The following is an 18,989-nucleotide window of genomic DNA, read 5'->3' on the forward strand; positions in this document are numbered from 1 at the left end:
AACTCTTAATTATTTTCTTTAGGCTAGCAAGCTCACCAAAACCTGCTCCAAAACTCAGATTCAGATACAGCAAGCAAGAGGACTTGAATTTATGGCTTCCTCTTGGACAGTCCCAGGCAACTGAAAGAGGGATACGTGCGTGCTCAGAATTTACTTTTGATGTGATTACCACTGAACATAGCGAGACCAGAAAGCTTGTATGTGGAGCCAGAGTGCTATTAGCACCCACAGCCAGTTTATTTATCCCTTTCAAATCCCACACAATCAGAGGGAAGCAAGCCAGTGCAAACTGCAGTCCACAGAATGTACTACAGAAAGATCAAATGTCATCTGCACCATCTCCCCGTGGCCCTTCATCAGATCCACGTGTAACCCCCCCGTAGAAATCCTCCAGGTGATACCTCATACTCTCCCTTCTGTTTCCACGCTACTGAGCATGAAAAATAGCTTCACAGTGTGAGCTGCAACAGACTGCAGAAAAAGAAATATGACCTGCTGAGGCTTCTGTGAAGTACAGGAAAATGCAGTAGGACCTGGTGATGTTTTTTTTAAACCCCACGCTGCTTTGAGATAATTACCATACCAAGTGCCTTTTATTAACTTTTCCTACCATCTATGCTCTTGTTACCAGCTAGGCTTATGCATCCCTCTCCTCAAGGCAGCTTCATCTCTAGAGAAAAGGTAAATGACACTTGGCTCGCTCCATCTAAGTTTTTATTCTTTATGGAAGACAGAGAAGAGCAGGTAGAGGTGAGGCACTCCAGAAAGAGAGTCTGTATTTGAAACATTTTGTGCAAAAAGAGCACATGACAGATCTACCCAGTTCCCCAGTTTCTCCGGTCCTCCACCACACCACCTTCTCAAAGAGACTGGTGAAGTGTTGCTTAATGCATAGTACACATCTAGCAACTCAAAGTTTGATGCTGCACCATTTCCCCTCCTCCCCAGCTAACGAGAGCTGCCCACATCAAACAGTGAAGGCAGATGGGGAGGGAAATTTGAAAATATATATTTGTCCTCTTCCAAAGCATCAGTACACTTCGGTGTTTTAAATGCACATCTAGCAACAACAGAATATGCTGAAAAAGAGGTTGTCTGGCAATGACCTGTTGAAAATAAGGTTTACTCCACTGATGATGTATTAGCTGGCCATAGTGACTAACAGGCAAGGTTTCCACTTTGCTCACGGTGCTGTAAGTCGAGGGACAAATACAGGAGGTTACTGAGAACATTCAAGCACAGAGTGGCCCCAGAGGAGCAGTGGCAGAACTCAGGAGAAGCAGCCACGTCCTGGCAGGCATCTCAGAGAGAAGTGTTTTATTAAAGACCTAATAAACTCTCTTGTAGGTTTATTGAACGTCTTTTCCCCGCTCTGTGGACTACCGCGACAATTTCTTGTGGGGAATAAATGCACACGAGCAGAGAAATGGTGACACTGTTGTAACAAATCAGCCGTTCCTTGCTTATTCCACTGACTCAAGCAATGTTTTCAGATGGCAACTACAAAAGCAGACTGCAAGATCAGAGTCATAGAACAGTTTGCATCAGAAGGGACCCTAAAGATAGTCCAGTTCCAACCCCCTGCCATGGGCAGGGACATCTGCCACTAGACCAGGCTGCTCAAAGCCCCCGTCCAACCTGGCCTTGAGCCCTTCCAGGGATGGGGAATCCTCAGCTTTTCTGGGCAACCTGTTCCAGGTGATCTTACAATGTTAATTTTGTGAAGGTTTTCCTGCTGACAGCTCTCTTACCCACCTCCTCCTGTGATGTCTCAATTACTTCAAAAGTAATTAACTGTCACATGGATGAATGAGTCAGGTATGAAACATCTGATTCAGAAAAACAGTTTTGTGTGAAAAGCACAAAATTCCATTAAGGAATGGGTTCAACCACAACCCTAACTCCATGGTGTATTCCTTACCCAGGTGCCAGACATCAGTTTTAACTTGAGAGTCGACCAAAATAATGGATTAAAAGGCAACTTGAAAGCCACGGAAATTGAGTACTTACTCCCTCCTTCATAGCGCGTGTCATCTGCTTGTGTTTTTGTGGTTTTTTAATACAGGAAGATGAGAAAAAGCATGACACCTTTTAAATATTAAAACATAGATCAACTTATTCCACAGAAAAAATACTCAGGAGGTCTGTTTTAGAGAAAACAATCTTAAACTACCTTTTACTTAAGGCACTACAAAGGTTTTTCAGGAAGGTAAACTTCTATAAGAAGATAAATCTCAGTTTCATCAGAGCAATAAGTAATCAAATCAAATCAATTCACTAGTCACGTCAGAAAATTTTGATCAGAGCTTAATGGTTTGATAGTTAAAGAAGGAGCTTGCCATTTTTACCTCAAACAGCATATAGTTTTTACAATACTAAGCTTCTCTGGCAACGTGTCCATTTCAACAAAACCCTTTGTTTTCCTTCCTGGCAGTGCCTTTCCTGCTGCAATTTGCTGTCATTTGCAAAAGACACTGGTTTGTTCCAGGTGATAAATAAAAAAAAGATTGGGGATACCCATCCCCAGAGAGGCTGCACAGTCCGGGGTCACTGCCATCTGATACCCTAAAGGTGGTCGAAATCACATGCAAAACAATTGCAAGAGCATTATTTCCACCTCTAGGGACACAACAACAGTAATATCTGTTACTCTCTAAGCCAAATCCATTTTGGGGTCTCCACAATGGTCTCAAAATTAACATCAATGCAGTTATTAATAGGAAGCAGAAAACTCTAACTTTCCACTGCTTTTTCTTCTCAGTGTGAGGCTTTGTATTAATTCCCAAGCAAGCAGTACAGCACAGTTTAACATCTGAGTCACAGAGAAGTCCTCCTGCTCCTCACATCCAATTTTCCACTTGAGTAGACTTTGCTTCAAGAATGTCCAGCGTTGTGACAGGAGTCAATATTATTAAGAAATTCCCTCTTTTCAGTGCTCTTCCCTTTGCATAACCCATCAGAAGGTTAAATCAAAATTCAATTCTACTTACTGAATCTTACTTGTATTTCAGGCTTAATGACCTAAACCATCATTACCCAAAGTAGATCAACACTCCTTCAAGGGAGCTCTTCGTGGTATGTGCCACCCAGGACCTGTAGTCTTCTGGAGTGCCTCCCACCAGCTCACCTTCCTCTCCTGCCACCCCTAGAACTCCTCCTTTCATCCAGGCAATCTGCAACGCTCAGGGAAACACAAGCAAAAGCTGTTAATTCTTAGCAAGATTAACTTTATAATGAAAACTGCTGCAAACAGCAGTTACTAGAGTGTGATGGTACCAAAGAGCTAAGCAAATGGATAATACTGGATCAACTGTGTCAATTTTTAGGGTTTTTTAAATATTTTTTTTCTTTTAAATCTAGGTCATTAATTATATATGTATATAATATATATTATGACTATCACCTGCTCAAGTGGAACAAAAGCTAAGCCAGGTGTAGTAATACCAAGAGAAGCATGAGTGGCACAGATTATACTCTGGTAGCATGGCTTTATGTCCATGAGATGGGATTTACCAAGGGTAACTTCCCAAATGTGGGTACTTGAATCACCCACAGCCTTGCTCCTCCCTGCACATTACTCTGGTGAACAGATGTGATCTCTCTCAGTTAATGCAAATCTGTCTGGAAAAAAAATCCATTCCCTATTTTGTGTAGGCCATGACACGTTATCAAGATGGCAGAGTGGTCATGGACATCCCCAGCTTCACCTGGCTCTCCATGGTAGAAGACAAAATAATTTGAAAAACCTCTCAGACCACCCTCTAAAGCAGGATTGTTTTAGCATCTGCCAATTGAATCCAAGGAGAATAATTTTATTGGGGTTGTAGCTGTCACTTGTGAAAGCCTAACTCTGGTTAGTCTGCTTTCCATGGGACATACTTGCTCTCACTCTGCTTGCACTGATGTTTGGAGTAGTACCCAAGTGGAAAATAGAATTAACATGTTGAGTAAGCTTTATTCCTCTTTAATTTGCTATCACTGTCATTAGGAGTCTTTTATTTTACTTTGGCTAATTGTTACAGGAACAGCAATAGAAATGTTACAAATCTGTGAGTTGGTTGTTTCATGGTACAGTTTTTCCATGGGATGAGTATTTTTCATTTATCACCAAGGAGTTCAGAGTGCTGGAACCTGGAGGCATTAGTAACTCCAAGAACTGAGTAACCCTCTTGCCATTCAAAGAGGCATAGAAATGAAGTTTGTTTCTACTTTGATAGATGAGAATTAGCAAAGTAGATAAAGATTCAGAGCCAGTTGGTACACATCAGGGAACAGGCAGTTACTTACAGATCCATGAGCTGGAAAAGCATGACCTTTTTAAATATTCTATTAACAAAACTTAATTTCTAGGTGCATAGTACCTCACCAGCAGTAAGGCTTCTCCTTGACCCTTCTGTCTTTGCTGCTCAACAATACCATTAAAAATGCTGCTTTTCCCTGTGGAGTTAATTATCTACCTAAGAATTTTGTAGAAAGTAAAAAAGGTATACCGAACTGTAGGTGTTTAAACTTTTACTAAACCTGGAAAATGAAACCATCTTCAGGTTCCAGCACAACTATATAAAAGTAATTCAAACTGGATGTTTACACCTATTTAATCACGTAAGCCCTTCTGCAAATTTGTCTGCAGTGCTCAAGCCACTAAAACCCAGCTTTTCTCTCTGTTTTTCCTTGCCTTTTCACGTAAGGTGGTATCTGTCTTTTAATTAGATGTCACTACTTCACCAGCTGTATCATCTGCCAAGTGCCTGGATAAACAGGATAACATAAAACCTCATTTCTTTGTAAGTTTGTATATTCAGAGATGCGCCCACGACTTTATTTCTGGTTGTCTTTGAAAACCCCTAAATGCTGTTATTATGCAGCCCATCCACGCTGTAAAAGCCGTAGCAGATCGTACCTCTAAACCTGTCCTCTGAAAATAAGATCATCGTCACTTTAGTCTTCATACAAGCCTTGACTTTCAGCTCTTCATCTTCCAACTCCCCCTCCTTCCTCTTCCAGCCAGCCAGCCAGAGCCAGGCTGTGTCATTCCACTAACCTCGGTGAAGGCACGCTGCTGCAATTTTTTTCCTTCAAATAATTTAAACCAGGCACAGAAAATGCTCAGAGTCATTACTACAGGGAACTTCAGGCACTATTAAACAAGAGAGCAGAGGAACATCCTTGAAATAAAACTCTTAAAACCTCGCTAGCAGCTTACCTTTTTCAAGTTAGCCACTCTGTCTCCCAAAACAGCTTTCTGAATCCTCTGTGGAGCTTTATTTGAAATTGAGGTTTTGCTTTTATCTGGATCTGTCTCATTACAGCACACCCCCCACAGGACAGAACTTAGAAGGTCAAACTGAGGTGCACACACAAAAATCCTATTAAGAGTCCCCAGCATGATGCTCACTGAAGGGACATTCAGCAGCAAAGGACCAGAAGCTTCCAAGTTTGTCTGTCTTGCTTAGCTGCTCTCTGATGGGTAGGAGCAGGGAGATATAGTTTTACAGCTTAGCTAAACATTTAAAAGCACTGTAGAAGACAAGATTTTAAAAAAAAACCAAACCACAACCAAACAACATGTCATTGACATCTAAATAAGAAGTGGAGCTGTGGGCACATCCATACTCTTTTCAGTTGGGTTATTTATCTTCAAGTATCCAGACTCTGGGCACAGATTTGCAAGGAGAAGGCAGGCCAACCTTCAATTTTTATCTGAGTATTAACAGAACTTACACGAATCACTAGCCAATTTTAACACATCTGACCTTGGGCTAAGCATAATGTAAATCACTTAAGAAGGAATAGAGATTGATAAATTGCTAGTTAAGAATACTCCTTGAGAAAAAGGTTAACTGTTGGATTAAACATTAAAAACTTCTGTCCATTCAATGTTCTTCAGAACTGCTGGACTTCATTATTAAGCATCGCAAAAAACAGACTTTCCCAATTAAAAAAAAAACCAAACCACCAAACCATTCTTAGCCAAACCAGCTTTTTTTTCCCTAAATGATTTCCCATTCAATAAAGTGTAGAAATAATTATGAGATATTAAGGATAATTCAATCTCGTGGGAGAGAGCAGTTTTAGTGGGTACCTGGCATCCAGCCAGGGTCAACCCACCACACAGAAGGAGAGGGAAGAAACAGGAGAAAAGAGACCTCTAAGAGAGGCAGGTAAAGAACTGCCACATTTGAATTGCAAACTTAGGGAGATCTAACTCAAAAACATATCATTTTGGTATTTTTTAGCCAGGAAAAAGGAAAAATAAAGACTTTGTCACATAAGGTGTTGCTGCTAAAAAATAAATCCTGTGAGATGAGCAGCTCAATTTATGTGAGCTGGTCTAACAGACAAATGCTGTCAGATGACAAGTGAAATTCAGTTTTTCTACAATTTACTTTTTTGTTTCTTTTTTGAATACAGGATTACACAACTGAAGTAATAATTTTAGGTCTGAAATTGTGACTATCCCAGTTGTTACAAAGCATTTTAAAAAAACCTATACACCAATGACCGACAAACAGATTTTCTACAACTACAACCGGACTTTATCGTCGCATCACAAAGGGAATTCAAAGAGGATTTGGCAGGTGGGTTAGGGGTTTGTAACTCCAGGACAGAGGAAAACAGAAGATGAGCAGAAGGGCTGGAAAAACGTGGGTGATGAAGCACTGCTCTCTGCCTGTGCTGCATCTCCACACAACCAGCACTGACACACAGAGACCACAAAAACACCCAACGTGGATAAATCTGCATTAGTGTCTTCACCCTCCCTGGGAAGAAAACACCCAAGGATAAGGATGATTTTCCACAGCAGGGAGTTGTAGCCACTTCTTAAACAGGTCTGTAGAAGAAGTACCCGATGCCACAATCTGGAACCTGCCTGCAGCAGAGGCAGCTGGAAGACGAGCTGTTACCATCACCTGGAGAAAGAAGTGTTTCCATGAACTGTGCAGAACGTACAACTGACCTGTCCAGCCACTGCCACGCTGGTTTGTTTATTTTTAATTCAGTTGCAGATCATTTGCATCTGTGGCCACATTGCCCATGTGCCTTAGGGTAAGGGATCACATTTTGAATGAAGCATTACTATCTCTCACTGGAAAAATTCAAGGGCATTTCTACTCTTAAGCATTTACTTTCCACTTTTCTCCCTCAATCGTTAGAACCCCTTTAAAAGAGTATTTATTGATCACATTTCCTATGACATTTAATTCTTAAGAGTCACAATTAGGAAATGTAAATCACCGATTGTGCTGTCAGATGAATCCCGTATTATTCAACTGCTAGGTTGAAAAAAAGCCACCTAAAATTGATGGGTTACTTCCACGGGATGCTGTGAGACACTGGCTATTAGATAAATATCCACTTGTATATTTAAATTGCTTTGAAATTCCAAAGCCTTCATCAAACAACCCTCCCTCAGGCTTTACATTAATTAGTCTTTTCAGGACATTTTCCTTCTGGTTAAATGATGGCAAATCCTTTGTTCTTTACAGAGCTTGTGGTTTTAGTTCTTATTTATTTATTTCACAACAGCACTTACTTTTTTCTTTCGCACATTTTTGAACCTTCTTTTTTTTTCCATTTTCAGCCCTGCTCCTGAGGGCTACATAAAATCTCTCCAGGGCTTTGCACTGCTCTCCCTTTGCATTTTCCTCCTTTCTTGCCTACTGTGGCAACATTTATATACAAACATAAAACCTGCAGAAGTATAAAGATGTTCAAGTTGAACAAGACCACCCAAAATGAAAGCAGTTTTCACACAGGAATGAACATCTTCATGAAACCCCCCCTCCCTTGAACAGTCAACCCTTGGCAGTCCAGAGTGTTTCTCTAAGAAGCCAAACCAAACCCACCCTTTCAGCAACTGCTCTTTTCTTGCAGTATTTTTTCTAAAACACTCACTTCCACCCACCTATGCCCCAACAGGCTAGTACAGAAAACCCGCAGGCACAACTAAATGAGCCATCACTGGATAAACAGGAGAATTTCCAATTACACAGAAAACAAGGAAACCGGCAACTGCATTCGATATCAGACTGGGTTCCTTTATTTAGATAAATGTAACTGCGTACAACTTTTTAATTCCAGAAGTGTAATAAAAATACGGTCTTTGGCGCTGCAACCCTGCAGCTGGAATTCCACAATTAGTCCCATTAGGATTTTCCTGATACTGCTGAGGTGCACTGGCACATGATTTAGCTTCTTCTTTCATAAAAAAAAATACTATGTAAGGATTTTACCAGCGGAAGAATAAGGCAATATTGAGAGATCATATTTATTGTTCCTCACAGCAAGACTTCACACTCATTTTTCTCACCCGGCAGTCTCACGCAACCCAAACCCATCTTTCCTTGCCTTCCTCACAGAAGTGAAGCAGCAGAATCAGGCAAAAGTATCCCAACAGTGCTCTCTGAAGTCCAGGCGAGTTTTTCACATCCCTGTGCGTGTGCATAAACACACACACACACAAAAAAAATCCAAGAGTTTACCATTTAAAAACAGTTATTTGACTTTAACTCCTCCCAGAGTTACGTGCCCAGGATGTTCACTGGAGGCTGTAGGTCTGCTGTGTGTCCTTCACTGACAGGGTTATGAAGAGGGACCGGGGATCCTTTCTGTTTTTGCGGACCGTGATCTTCCCTCTCAGGGCCTCCCCTGCAACAGCAGAAAGGAAATTACTGTGGTTACTGCACTGAAACGCACACAGTAACAGCAAAGATGCACGTGTTGCACGAGAAGCTGCTCCAAATTAATTAGGATTAAAAAGGCTGCAAAGGTCTCCCTAAAGTTTTCAAAGCCCTAAGCAGGGGCCTTGACAACAAACTGCAGTGAAACCTGGTGAGGGGTTGACTTCTGCTGGATGCCTCAGCTTCTCAGGTGGCCCACCCAAAGAGCTGATATGCCAAATATTGCCCTTGTGACCGGGGAAAAACATATGAACCATCCTGGAGGGAAACCACGTAACCCCAAAACCCCCTTCCTGCTGTATGTGCCTTGTGGTTTGCATTTGTGCTGCATCTCACTTAAGCTCTAACTGGGTGATGTTTTTGTCTGGCAGGAAATATTAACAGAAACCTTCATGGCATTTCATGTACAGACATTATTAATTGCAAGTTTTGTTGTACAGAGTGTCAGGCTCTCTTGATCATAACCCCTGATAGGAATGTCCTTCAGTTACATCCGGAGCAAATGCTTTTCCACAGAAGGAAAAGTAAACAATCTCAATTTATTTTCAGTCCTTAGATATATATATATACACACCTTCAATTTATACATATAACACTCTCTCTATATATATAAATATATATACATACACACCGTCAATTTAAGGTATATTTACAAATTTAGGAATATACAATATAACAAAACACAAACACACAAATTCGTAAATTTGTACCTTTAGGAAGCCCCCTTCAAACCATCGTTTTAAACCCACAAGCACTACATCTAAACAGATGAATGTACCAAAAACATCACAGGAGGGCATGATCCCAATCTACAGCAGTGGTTCTGTGTTATTCTTCCATCAGGCTTCCTTTGCCCCATTCATTTTCAGCCACACCTACTGTTACTACTTTTCTATCTCCCTGGATCCAAAGTATTTCCCAGCTGTTCACTACCTCCTGCGATGTTAAAAGCCAGTGGTAATGTTCTGCTAAAAAGCTTATTGCCAAAAAAAAAAAAAAAAATGAAAACAAACAGCAATTTTGAAACTAAGCTGGTTTCAAATCCGGGGAGGATTTGAGAGTTCTCCATTTGGCACAATTCTCAGTCACACCCCCAAACAGTGAACTGACAGAAGGCCCACATTGTAAGTCGAGGGTATTTTGTCAAAGGCTGCAGCATAAATACCAAAGAAAGCTTATCAACAAGAATGACTGTGGTAACAAAAATCAGAAAAAAAACATATTCTTTGATAATTTTTTTTAAAATCATTTAAAAGTTAGTTGGAGATTCCACTATAATTCCTGTGCAGCTTTGTTATTAGGAGTCAAATGACTGACATAACACGGCGCAATTTGCAAAGAACTGTGAAAATAGTTTCACAGATTATTTAAACAGAGATTTGCCAGACAGAAGGACAAGGATAAAAAAAAACAAAGGGCATCATAGCTTCATTTCAGGTAGGAATTTTAACCCAGTTTGAACACATAGATGTTCAAAACTGCTACGAAATGATTTACTTGATTTATTTTAATATCCTGTGATAACAATTCAGTAAGGCTAAAGAGCCTCTGGGAACCAAAATTCCATGATAGAAATTAATCCATACTTTCAATCTCCCAATTTAAAACACTAACAAAACACTATAATCCAAGCAAAAATTTAAATATAATTCCATAAATTATAGCTGGCTTCACAGAACAGAACCCTCAGATTCCGTTTGCAGGGGCAGTTAATGAAAACAAAGCATCCCATCCAGTTTTCCTCGCGTGGTAACCACATTTAAACCTGCCTTTCTGAACGAGACTTCTCTGAGGGCTGAGGCAAACAACAGCAGTGCAACCCAGTAACAGAGAGGCAGTTCTGACCAATTAATCAATGTCATGCAGATAGAAAATGACGGATGTTTTTCCCCCCACTCTGCTGTCCTAGGAGCTGCCTGGAGGAAGCTGGGACTGGGACTCAGCTGCATCACCTTGCTCTTATCACGCTCAGCTGGATGCAAGTAAAACCACACAGTGCCATTGCAGTTTGATTAGGACAAAACTGAATCCATTACAATCCCCCCCCTCCCCCCCTCCCACTCCCTGCATTTTTATTATCCCTTGGGGAGGCCTGAAATTTGTCCCCAAACAGCAAAAAGCAGAAGAATTCAGCAGAAGTGCTGCATCAGCTTGCTAGCACAGGAGAAAACACACCCCCGTGTCCATACTGACTCACAGTCAAAAAAACCCCACATTTGATTACAGGCTCTAAGGAACGCCCTGGACATGTGCTCAAACTCAAATCAGGTTATTACCATCAGCAGAACTGTAAGCAATGGCACCTGTCACTCGTGTTTGTGCAATACAATCACACCCAGGGCAGGCCTGCAGTCTGTGAGCCCAGGCACTTCCCAGTGCAAAAGCTCCATCACTCAGAGTGCTCAGACCCGGTAAATGATGGTTTGTTTCAGTGCAGAAAGGATTTGATCGAACCCAAAGGTTCCACACGGTCTCCCCTGCACACACATCCGTAACATCTACTCACAGCTTGAAATGCCCCATGGCAATGAGCCTGCAATGGGAAGAGCTCCTCTGCCTTTCAGTACAACTCGGTGTCTCCTCCCTCTTTGATCACAGAAAGAGCTCACTGGAACTGTTTCAAAGAGAGCTGCTAGAAAACTGCAGTTAGGCTAAAAAACACCCAAACTACTGAACTGCTGGTGAAAATTATTTTTACAAACCCCCTACACCGTAAAGAACCACTTAGTGGTAGTCACACATTCTTTCACAGCCACCAAACAGTAAGAGGGGACACCATTCTTCACAATAAGGTTGTCCTTGTTGGAGGCTGACAACTAAAACATGATTAAGTTTTCCACTCTAGCTTAGATTAACTGGACCCACACTGAGGTCTAGCACACAACAGAAAAAAACAGCAAGTCTCAAAAGCACTGCTCTCAAAGAGATGGGTAGAAAGTGGTTTCCATATCCCATCTATCTCATGAAAAGGAAAAACTGAAATAGTTTGTGGGGGGAACCAAGAGCACTTCCCTTAAGCTCGGTAACTTATCCTTACGAGGTTCTGCTTTTTCAGTTCATCCCTTGAGTATATTCTCAGAAGAGTTTCGGTAACAAACTGCCACGTTCCTTGCAGCAGCAGATCTTGCAAAGGGAGGCACACAAAACAGCACCAGAAGTCTATCCAAGCTTCCCTGTCTAGATACAGAATATCTATTATCTTTTCAGTGAGATAGAACAGCCATGGGAAGAGATTCAATTTAGTGCCTGAAACACACACTTAGAAATGTTTTTGAGAAGTCAGCAGGATCGTTTTAAACTGCTGGTTTTAAAAAACGCAGCATATGACATGCCAGATTTAGTGTGACCTCAAAATTCAAGTTTTAACATTTACCAGATTTTTAAAAGACAAGCATCATTTTTGGAGGTGCCACTTATAAATGAACAAGTGACAGCGTTCTACAGACACCATGTTGCAGCTGTAGACAGGCAAAACAGACACTAAAATCTTAATTAGGCACCAAATTATCCAACTGGGAGGCACAATATTGAAGTATTTCAGTATAGGATCAAAACGTTCAGACAGATTAATCGTGCCAGTGCTGTTTTCCTACTTTTAATAATGCTGTCTAGGTAGACAAATCAACATTCTCCGAGTCTGTAAATTTACAAACAGCTTTCCAATTACAGAGACTGAGGAGTTAAAGATAATCAAGGATTTTGCAGGGGCTCAGTCATGTGAGTTCTGCTCAGCTTCACTGTGCTAGCCCCTTCTAGCACCACAGAAAAACAAATCCGGGTTTTATTTTCACTGCAAGGCAATATCATGAACACGAAAACGCCGACAATATGCTGTTTTACTGCTAATAGAATCCGCTTGCATACAGATCTGAGTTTTCATTTAATGCACTGAAAAGATTCTGTGGGCCCTCTGAAATAATTTCTGTAAGCATTTTATTTATTTAGTAAATTCTTGAGACAACCTAATGAGATTGATGTGATGTTTTGTTTACTTAGCAGGAATATTTCAACAAACAACAAAAGGAGGAGACCATTAATAACATCATTTTTGGACCACTAATAAGAAAAAAAGATACTGCTTCGGCATCTCAATTTCAATCTTCCAAATAAAGAATGTTCTTTAGTCCAAGCTATTAAAAGGGCTGCTAAGAGAAGCCTTGTAGTCTGTATGGAATCTACAACACAATACTGTTTATCTGAGAAAACCCAGTTTGTCTGGCAATAAAATATATGGCTTCTTTCTCCAGTTTCTTTAATTTTCCTGGTTGCTAAGCAGTTAAAACACACCCAACAGGCTGATGCTGTTTTGTTCTACTTGACTGTACCTCAGTTCCAAGTCCCTTGTCACAGTCTGTGAGGAGGAAAACCAGCTTTCCAAAGCATGGAAACCCCCCACTCACACCTAGTTGCAAGACCCATTCCTTGGCTTGCAGTTGCTTGATTCTGTTCATCATTAGAATGGCTCAAAACATTCAGCCTTTTTTTTTTTTTTTTTTTTTTTATGGCTGAGAGAATAGATCTATTTTTACAACAAATAACCTGGCATCAAACAGATGAGAAAATTAGCTGGTTCACACTGCAGAACAAAACAATTTTGCCACGGCATAAAAGAGCACTTTCCAGTTAAATACCCAACAGGTTCAGATATCTGTAAGCTCAACTTCTTTTACAGAGCAAATCCAAATACAATCAGGGCTTTATAACCACTCCAGGCACAGCCCTAAAAGCTATAAAGCATCTGATAGAGACTTTTAGTCAGCCTTACTGTTTTACTCGGAATTAAAAAATCTGAGGAAACCATTTTTCTTTACTGGGGAAAAAAAAAGCCACTGCCCTGTCTGAAAGATGTTTTCTAAACAAGAAAACATTTAAAATACATTTTATATCCAGCAAATTCCTCTTTCACAACCTATTAAAATGTTAAAAGCAAATGCCACCATGGGTACACTGGTCAGATTATTGCAAGACTCAAATCATATTATTTCTATTTATTTATTGGGGAAAAAAAAAAAAAAAAAGAGCTTGGCATTCTGGTTTGGATCAGCAACAGTGTGGCCAGAGGACTAGGGGAGTGACCTGTTCACTGATGAAATCACTCCTCCAATCCTGTTTGGATTTGGATTCAATACATGAAAGGGTTGGAGCATGTCCAGAGAAGGGAATGGAGCTGGGAAAGGGTCAGGAGCACAAGTGAGATCAGAATTGGCTGAGGGAGCCGGCGGGGGGGCTCAGCCTGGAGCAAAGAAGACTCAGGGGGGACCTCCTCGCTCTCTACAACTCCCTGAAAGGAGGTTGTAGCCAGGTGGGAGTTGGTCCCCCCTCACAGGTAACAAGCCACAGGACGAGAAGAAACGGCCTCTAGTTGCACCAAGGGAGGTTTAGATTGGACATTTGGAATAATTCCTTCATGGAAAGGGCTGTGAAGCATCGGAACAAGCCATCCAGCTGTGGCAGATAATGACGTGGTGGTCCTGGAAGTGCTGGGTTAGTGGCTGAACTCAATCCTAAAGGACTTTTTCCAACCTTAATGATTCTACGAACACATTTAGCCACAAGTGCATCTTCTTTGCTGTTTCTCCCATTGCCATACATGTATTTCTGATTACAAGAATTTATACTGAGGGTTGATGAATACTGGCAAGCAGAGTGATGGATGTAAAGGCTGAAACGTTCAAAGGCTGCAAATGTTTTTAATCTAATACAGTTACTTCTGTCTTCTGTTAACTTGCACTGAGAAAAGTCCACTTGAAGACAGAAAGTCTCCCCAGAATTGGAGTGGAGCTCAGTTCAACTTGCCAGGCTGATGCCATGCACAGCAAAAATAGTAACAAGGGCTGCTGGTTCATTAACAAGTGGTAGATAAGAAACAGCTGGAAGTGCAAATATAAATATAAATTAAGTATCCTGCAAAATAAGTTTGAACAGTTTGCTCAGCTGAAAAAAATGGAAAGACTGAGGAAACAAAATATATGGTTCACCACAAATTATCAAGATGAATATTCAAGTCACTATTCTGACAAGGAAAAAAATATAAAGAAGAAAATTAGGAAAATCTGAACTTCAAACATGTCTTAAGGGAAAGAGATTCTTGGAACAAGAAGGAGAAGGATCAATGTCAGAGGGAACGGTTTTCCAAGAAAATCATCAAAATTAAGATGTTCCTGTATCAGGAAGCACCTTCCACCCTGATGGGTTTGTGTCATCTGTGAGCACCAAATATCCCACAGAAATTAAAACTGGGATTAAAAAAGAAAAGGGAGTTATACCAAGAGTCTTTCTCAGAATCCTAACACTAGAAGCAATAGGTAGACAACCCCAGATTTAATGGTAATTTTACATAAGATATAAAACCAGACAATGGGTAAAAGGGTGAGAAAGGGGAACCCAAATAATTACAAAGAGAAGGGGTGAGGCAGAAAGAAAGAGAAACATCGCTGTAACAAGATTTCTTATGGGAATAATTTCAAGAAATATGAACTAATAATAATAAAAGGGAAAGAGTTACGGCACAAGTGATTTTGAAGGTCAGCTGGGTTGTGCTCACTGCTTCAAAGCACACCGTTCCTGCAGCTGTCTTCAGAAAGTCACCGCACCTAGACTAGAGATCTGGGTTTGAGGCACCACCTCCCAGTAATTTCACACCTTTGGTAAATGTCAAATGATCTGTGCAATATGCATATTTTAACAAATGTCATTGCGCTTCAAAAAAAAAAAAGGAAAAAAATTCACTTTGCACTCCGTGACATTGAAATTTAATGAGCAGCAGGAAAGGAAACCTCAGTCAGCCTTGCCTAGAGAGAGAATCTGAAGGGGACACAAGCCAGGTACAAATGCACCGAGGCACAGGAGGCATCCCAAGAAGTGCCAGGGCCAAAGAAACCGCGGATGAAAATTATTTAGGAATACGAAGTCGAAGCGTGGAAGGCAGAAACGATCTGTCAGATCACACTGACCACAGAGCCTTTAGGAAGGAAGCTCCTGGTAAGAAGTTGCCGTGGCTGACAGCTGCAAGAGGCAACTGTGAGAGCAGTTCAACTGAGTGCAGATGCTGCTGTCACCACTGTATACTGATCATTAGGTATGTTAAAAAAAGACAATATTCCATCTGTGTCAATACTTCTCTGTAGCACCTCTAAGCTTTTTGACCTCAAGTGTTTATGCAGCAGCCACATAACTTTTTGTACGTTTTCCCCCCCAGTATGTCTGACTTTTTTATCATCTGTTCAGGTCAAGGCCGTGTATTACCACGAGTTCATTAACCAGCCATCAGAAATGAGCCCCAGTCTGAGTTCCTTCATTGGTCCTGCTGGTCTGTAAACAAAAATGGCCCTCAAAGATGACTAATCCACCACTGGGTAAGAGTTCAACAGTGGTGAGTAAATATCTAGTTGCTAAGTGGACAAAAATAAAGTAACAGCATAAAAATGTAACCGCTTCCTTTGATCATAAAAAGACTACGGAGAGTCTGCAAGAAACTTCTACAGGAATACAAGGCCAAGACTTTTAATTCTTGATCTGCTATTCTGTGATGGTCATGAATATACTTGTGCCTGTAAAGCAAGAAATATTTGACTACTTGTATAAAAATGTACATTTAAGACTTTCCAAACAGAATTAATTAAAACCATTAACAAGCATCACTTCAGTCTTCAAAACCTTACTTTTAAAACAATTTATCACCTGAATTTTACATTATCCCTGATGACAACAAAAACCTTTCTACTTGCATCAAATTCCAGGTGAAACTTATTACAGGACTTAACCATTTTATAAAAATTTACAGTGTATCAAACTAACACATTCGCTACTTCAAACGGATCAAGTTCATGGCTGTGAGTTCTTTAAAATTGTTCTCAGTTTACAGAGGAATCCCACAGTGGCAGGTACAAGCCACGCATATATTCAAGATGCATTCAACAAATACAGCATAGTTCAGGAGTACTAAAAGAAAAAAATACTGTGCAATCACTTGGCAAGTTCGATACTTTGGAATATTAGCGATGCTACACATAAGAGACTGTTAACAGCAGTGTTTGCTGAGATAAAAAAAAAATTTCTTTAACAGCAGCTGAAGTTTTATTAGTTCTTTTCAAGACTAAGGTAGTTTTTTTTAAAGTATTTCAGGTGTAAATTTAATGGTAACAGCAGTGTAACACAACCATTGCTGCACCAGCACTGAATTTAAATATACCTGCTTCTACAGGAATTGGTTTCTCCAGGAGAAAAATTGTCTGTTTCCAGTGTGTTTTGGTACACTGGGGACCAGTTGAAAACGAGACCTGCAACAGAAGAGTTCAAGAGTTTGATTAAGAACAACCTTTCTGATATCACACCACATCAATCATTTTCCAAACACACACGCATATGAAGTCTTTGCTACAGCAAAACAGATTCTCTGCCAAGCACCCTGAGGCAGAAAAAAACCACACCATGCTCATCTCTCATTAAAATGCATAACCCCAAATACTCACCTTGTTCTGACAGTTCTTCTCAAAAAATATATCAAAGTAACCAGCAACTGCCTATAAAAAAAAAAAAAAAAAAAAAAAAAAAAAAAAAAAAAAAAAAAAAAAAAAAAAAAAAAAAAAAAAAAAAAAAAAAAAAAAAAAAAAAAAAAAAAAAAAAGAGGAAAACGTAAATATGGTAAAGGAATAACAGTGACACTCAAGAGAAAAAAATCTATGATTTATGTATACATTTATTAAGGAGTAGAAATTCTAATAAATGCCATGGGCAGGGACACTTTCCACTATCCCAGGTTGCTCTAAGCTCTATCTTACATGGCTTTGAAACCCCTCCAGGGATGGGTCAGCCACAGCTTCTCTTGGCAACCTGTGCCAGGGCCTCACCACCTTCACAGGAAAAAATTCCTTCCAATATCTAACAGATACAAAATATTCACACACAAAGCAGTGTACCCACACTTTCAGTTACAAGGTTTTTTAATGCTGGACTGCTTTTCTGACAAAAAAAACAAAAACAAAAACAAAAAAACAAACCTTGTGGGGGTTCCAGAAATCCAAAGTATTCCAATAAACAACTGGAAGATGCTAATAGAAGAGCATCCACTCCGGTTTCACCCCTGAAATCCTGTCCATGCTCACCTTTATTTGCTTTCTGCTGTCAAATGAGAAAGGCTAAAGCACCTCAGCCCCCGGGCCCAAGGCAGCTTGTGCTTTTCTGTCACATGTCAGCCTGGAGAAATGACCCAGAATGGAACTTTTGAGTCACTGCAGCCACAGCTGTGTCTAAGTTACTCAGCTGGGGACTCCCTGCATCCCTGTCATGGGAGGGAGGGACTCTCCCCAGGTCAGCTGTACTGCACTCAAACAAAATATGTACCAATTCAATGATGGCAAAGCCTGTGGCATGAAAACCCCCTGGAAACCACCTACCATAACCTCCCTCCCACTGCACCAGTATTTCTCTCCTACTCCCAAGATTAGGGAAGTGGTTGCTCTGAATAGTTAAATAGTTAAAATCATGAGTCCTGTAGCATGCCCTTCACACAGATTCACACAGAGGTCGTGAAGGAAAAAGAAAGTCAAACATGCTTACAGAATTAGGGCTTCGTCATTATGAAATAAATGTTCTGAACAATAGCTCGGCCATTCTGGTTTTTTCCTCTCCAGTCTAAATCCAGAACAGATTTCCCCAACACAGTGGAGAATACATTGTGTTAAAGCAGTAAACCAATGCTAGAGCACCTGTGTTAGCTTTTCAACCAAGAGCACTCCAGGGAAGCCTGGTAAGTTCCAAATTCCAGCACGGCCAAAGACTTAAAAAAAACCCAACTATGGAGACACCAACAGACCTTCATGACAAATGAACATCAGACAGTGTAAACAGTGACTCTTCCAGTCCCTCAGTAAAGTCCTATCACTCAATGCTGAGAATCTCATTCTCAAGTGAATTACAGCCTTGCCTCTAATGTGACTTTTTGAGTAAAGATTGAGAAGGTTTTGACAAAGTTTTATTGACCCATCAGACTACTTTTATTGATGCACAATGTTTCCTGGACATTAGTCGGAGATCTACAAAGTCATAAAAATATTTTTTCAGTCATCGGGTCAATACTTCTGGTGTGCTTACAAATAAGACCTAAGATAAGATCACTGCAGGAAAACAAGGTTGTGACAACAAAAACACATCAAGGAGAAAAAAAAAAATCTGGTCTCCAGAGAAAACAAGACAATCAAGCCACATCTTGGATCAAAAACCTAAAAGCTCCAAGTAGACAGACCACAGCCAAGCATCTATACACTTGGTAACAAGAGGTAACAGAAACACCCTATATGCTACCCTGAG

General features: G+C 40.5%; 1 protein-coding gene across 1 annotated transcript in view; it reads right to left on the reverse strand.

Annotated features, from left to right (window-relative positions):
* Positions 1–8,458: 8,458 nt before the first annotated feature.
* Positions 8,459–18,989, reverse strand: part of PRMT3 (protein arginine methyltransferase 3) — a 53,210-nt gene continuing 42,679 nt past the window's right edge. Inside the window, exons 13-15 of the mRNA XM_027908437.1 lie at positions 17,153–17,203; positions 16,873–16,960; positions 8,459–8,649 (exon numbers count right to left, since the gene is read on the reverse strand). Coding sequence (XP_027764238.1) covers positions 8,540–8,649; positions 16,873–16,960; positions 17,153–17,203 — 249 coding nt within the window. The 3' untranslated portion in view covers positions 8,459–8,539. The remainder of the gene's footprint in view (positions 8,650–16,872; positions 16,961–17,152; positions 17,204–18,989) is intronic.

Source organism: Empidonax traillii, unplaced genomic scaffold (assembly GCF_003031625.1).
Source record: "Empidonax traillii isolate 1590-97213 ecotype Southwest subspecies unplaced genomic scaffold, ASM303162v1 scaffold1712:size70547, whole genome shotgun sequence".
Taxonomy (NCBI): domain Eukaryota; kingdom Metazoa; phylum Chordata; class Aves; order Passeriformes; family Tyrannidae; genus Empidonax; species Empidonax traillii.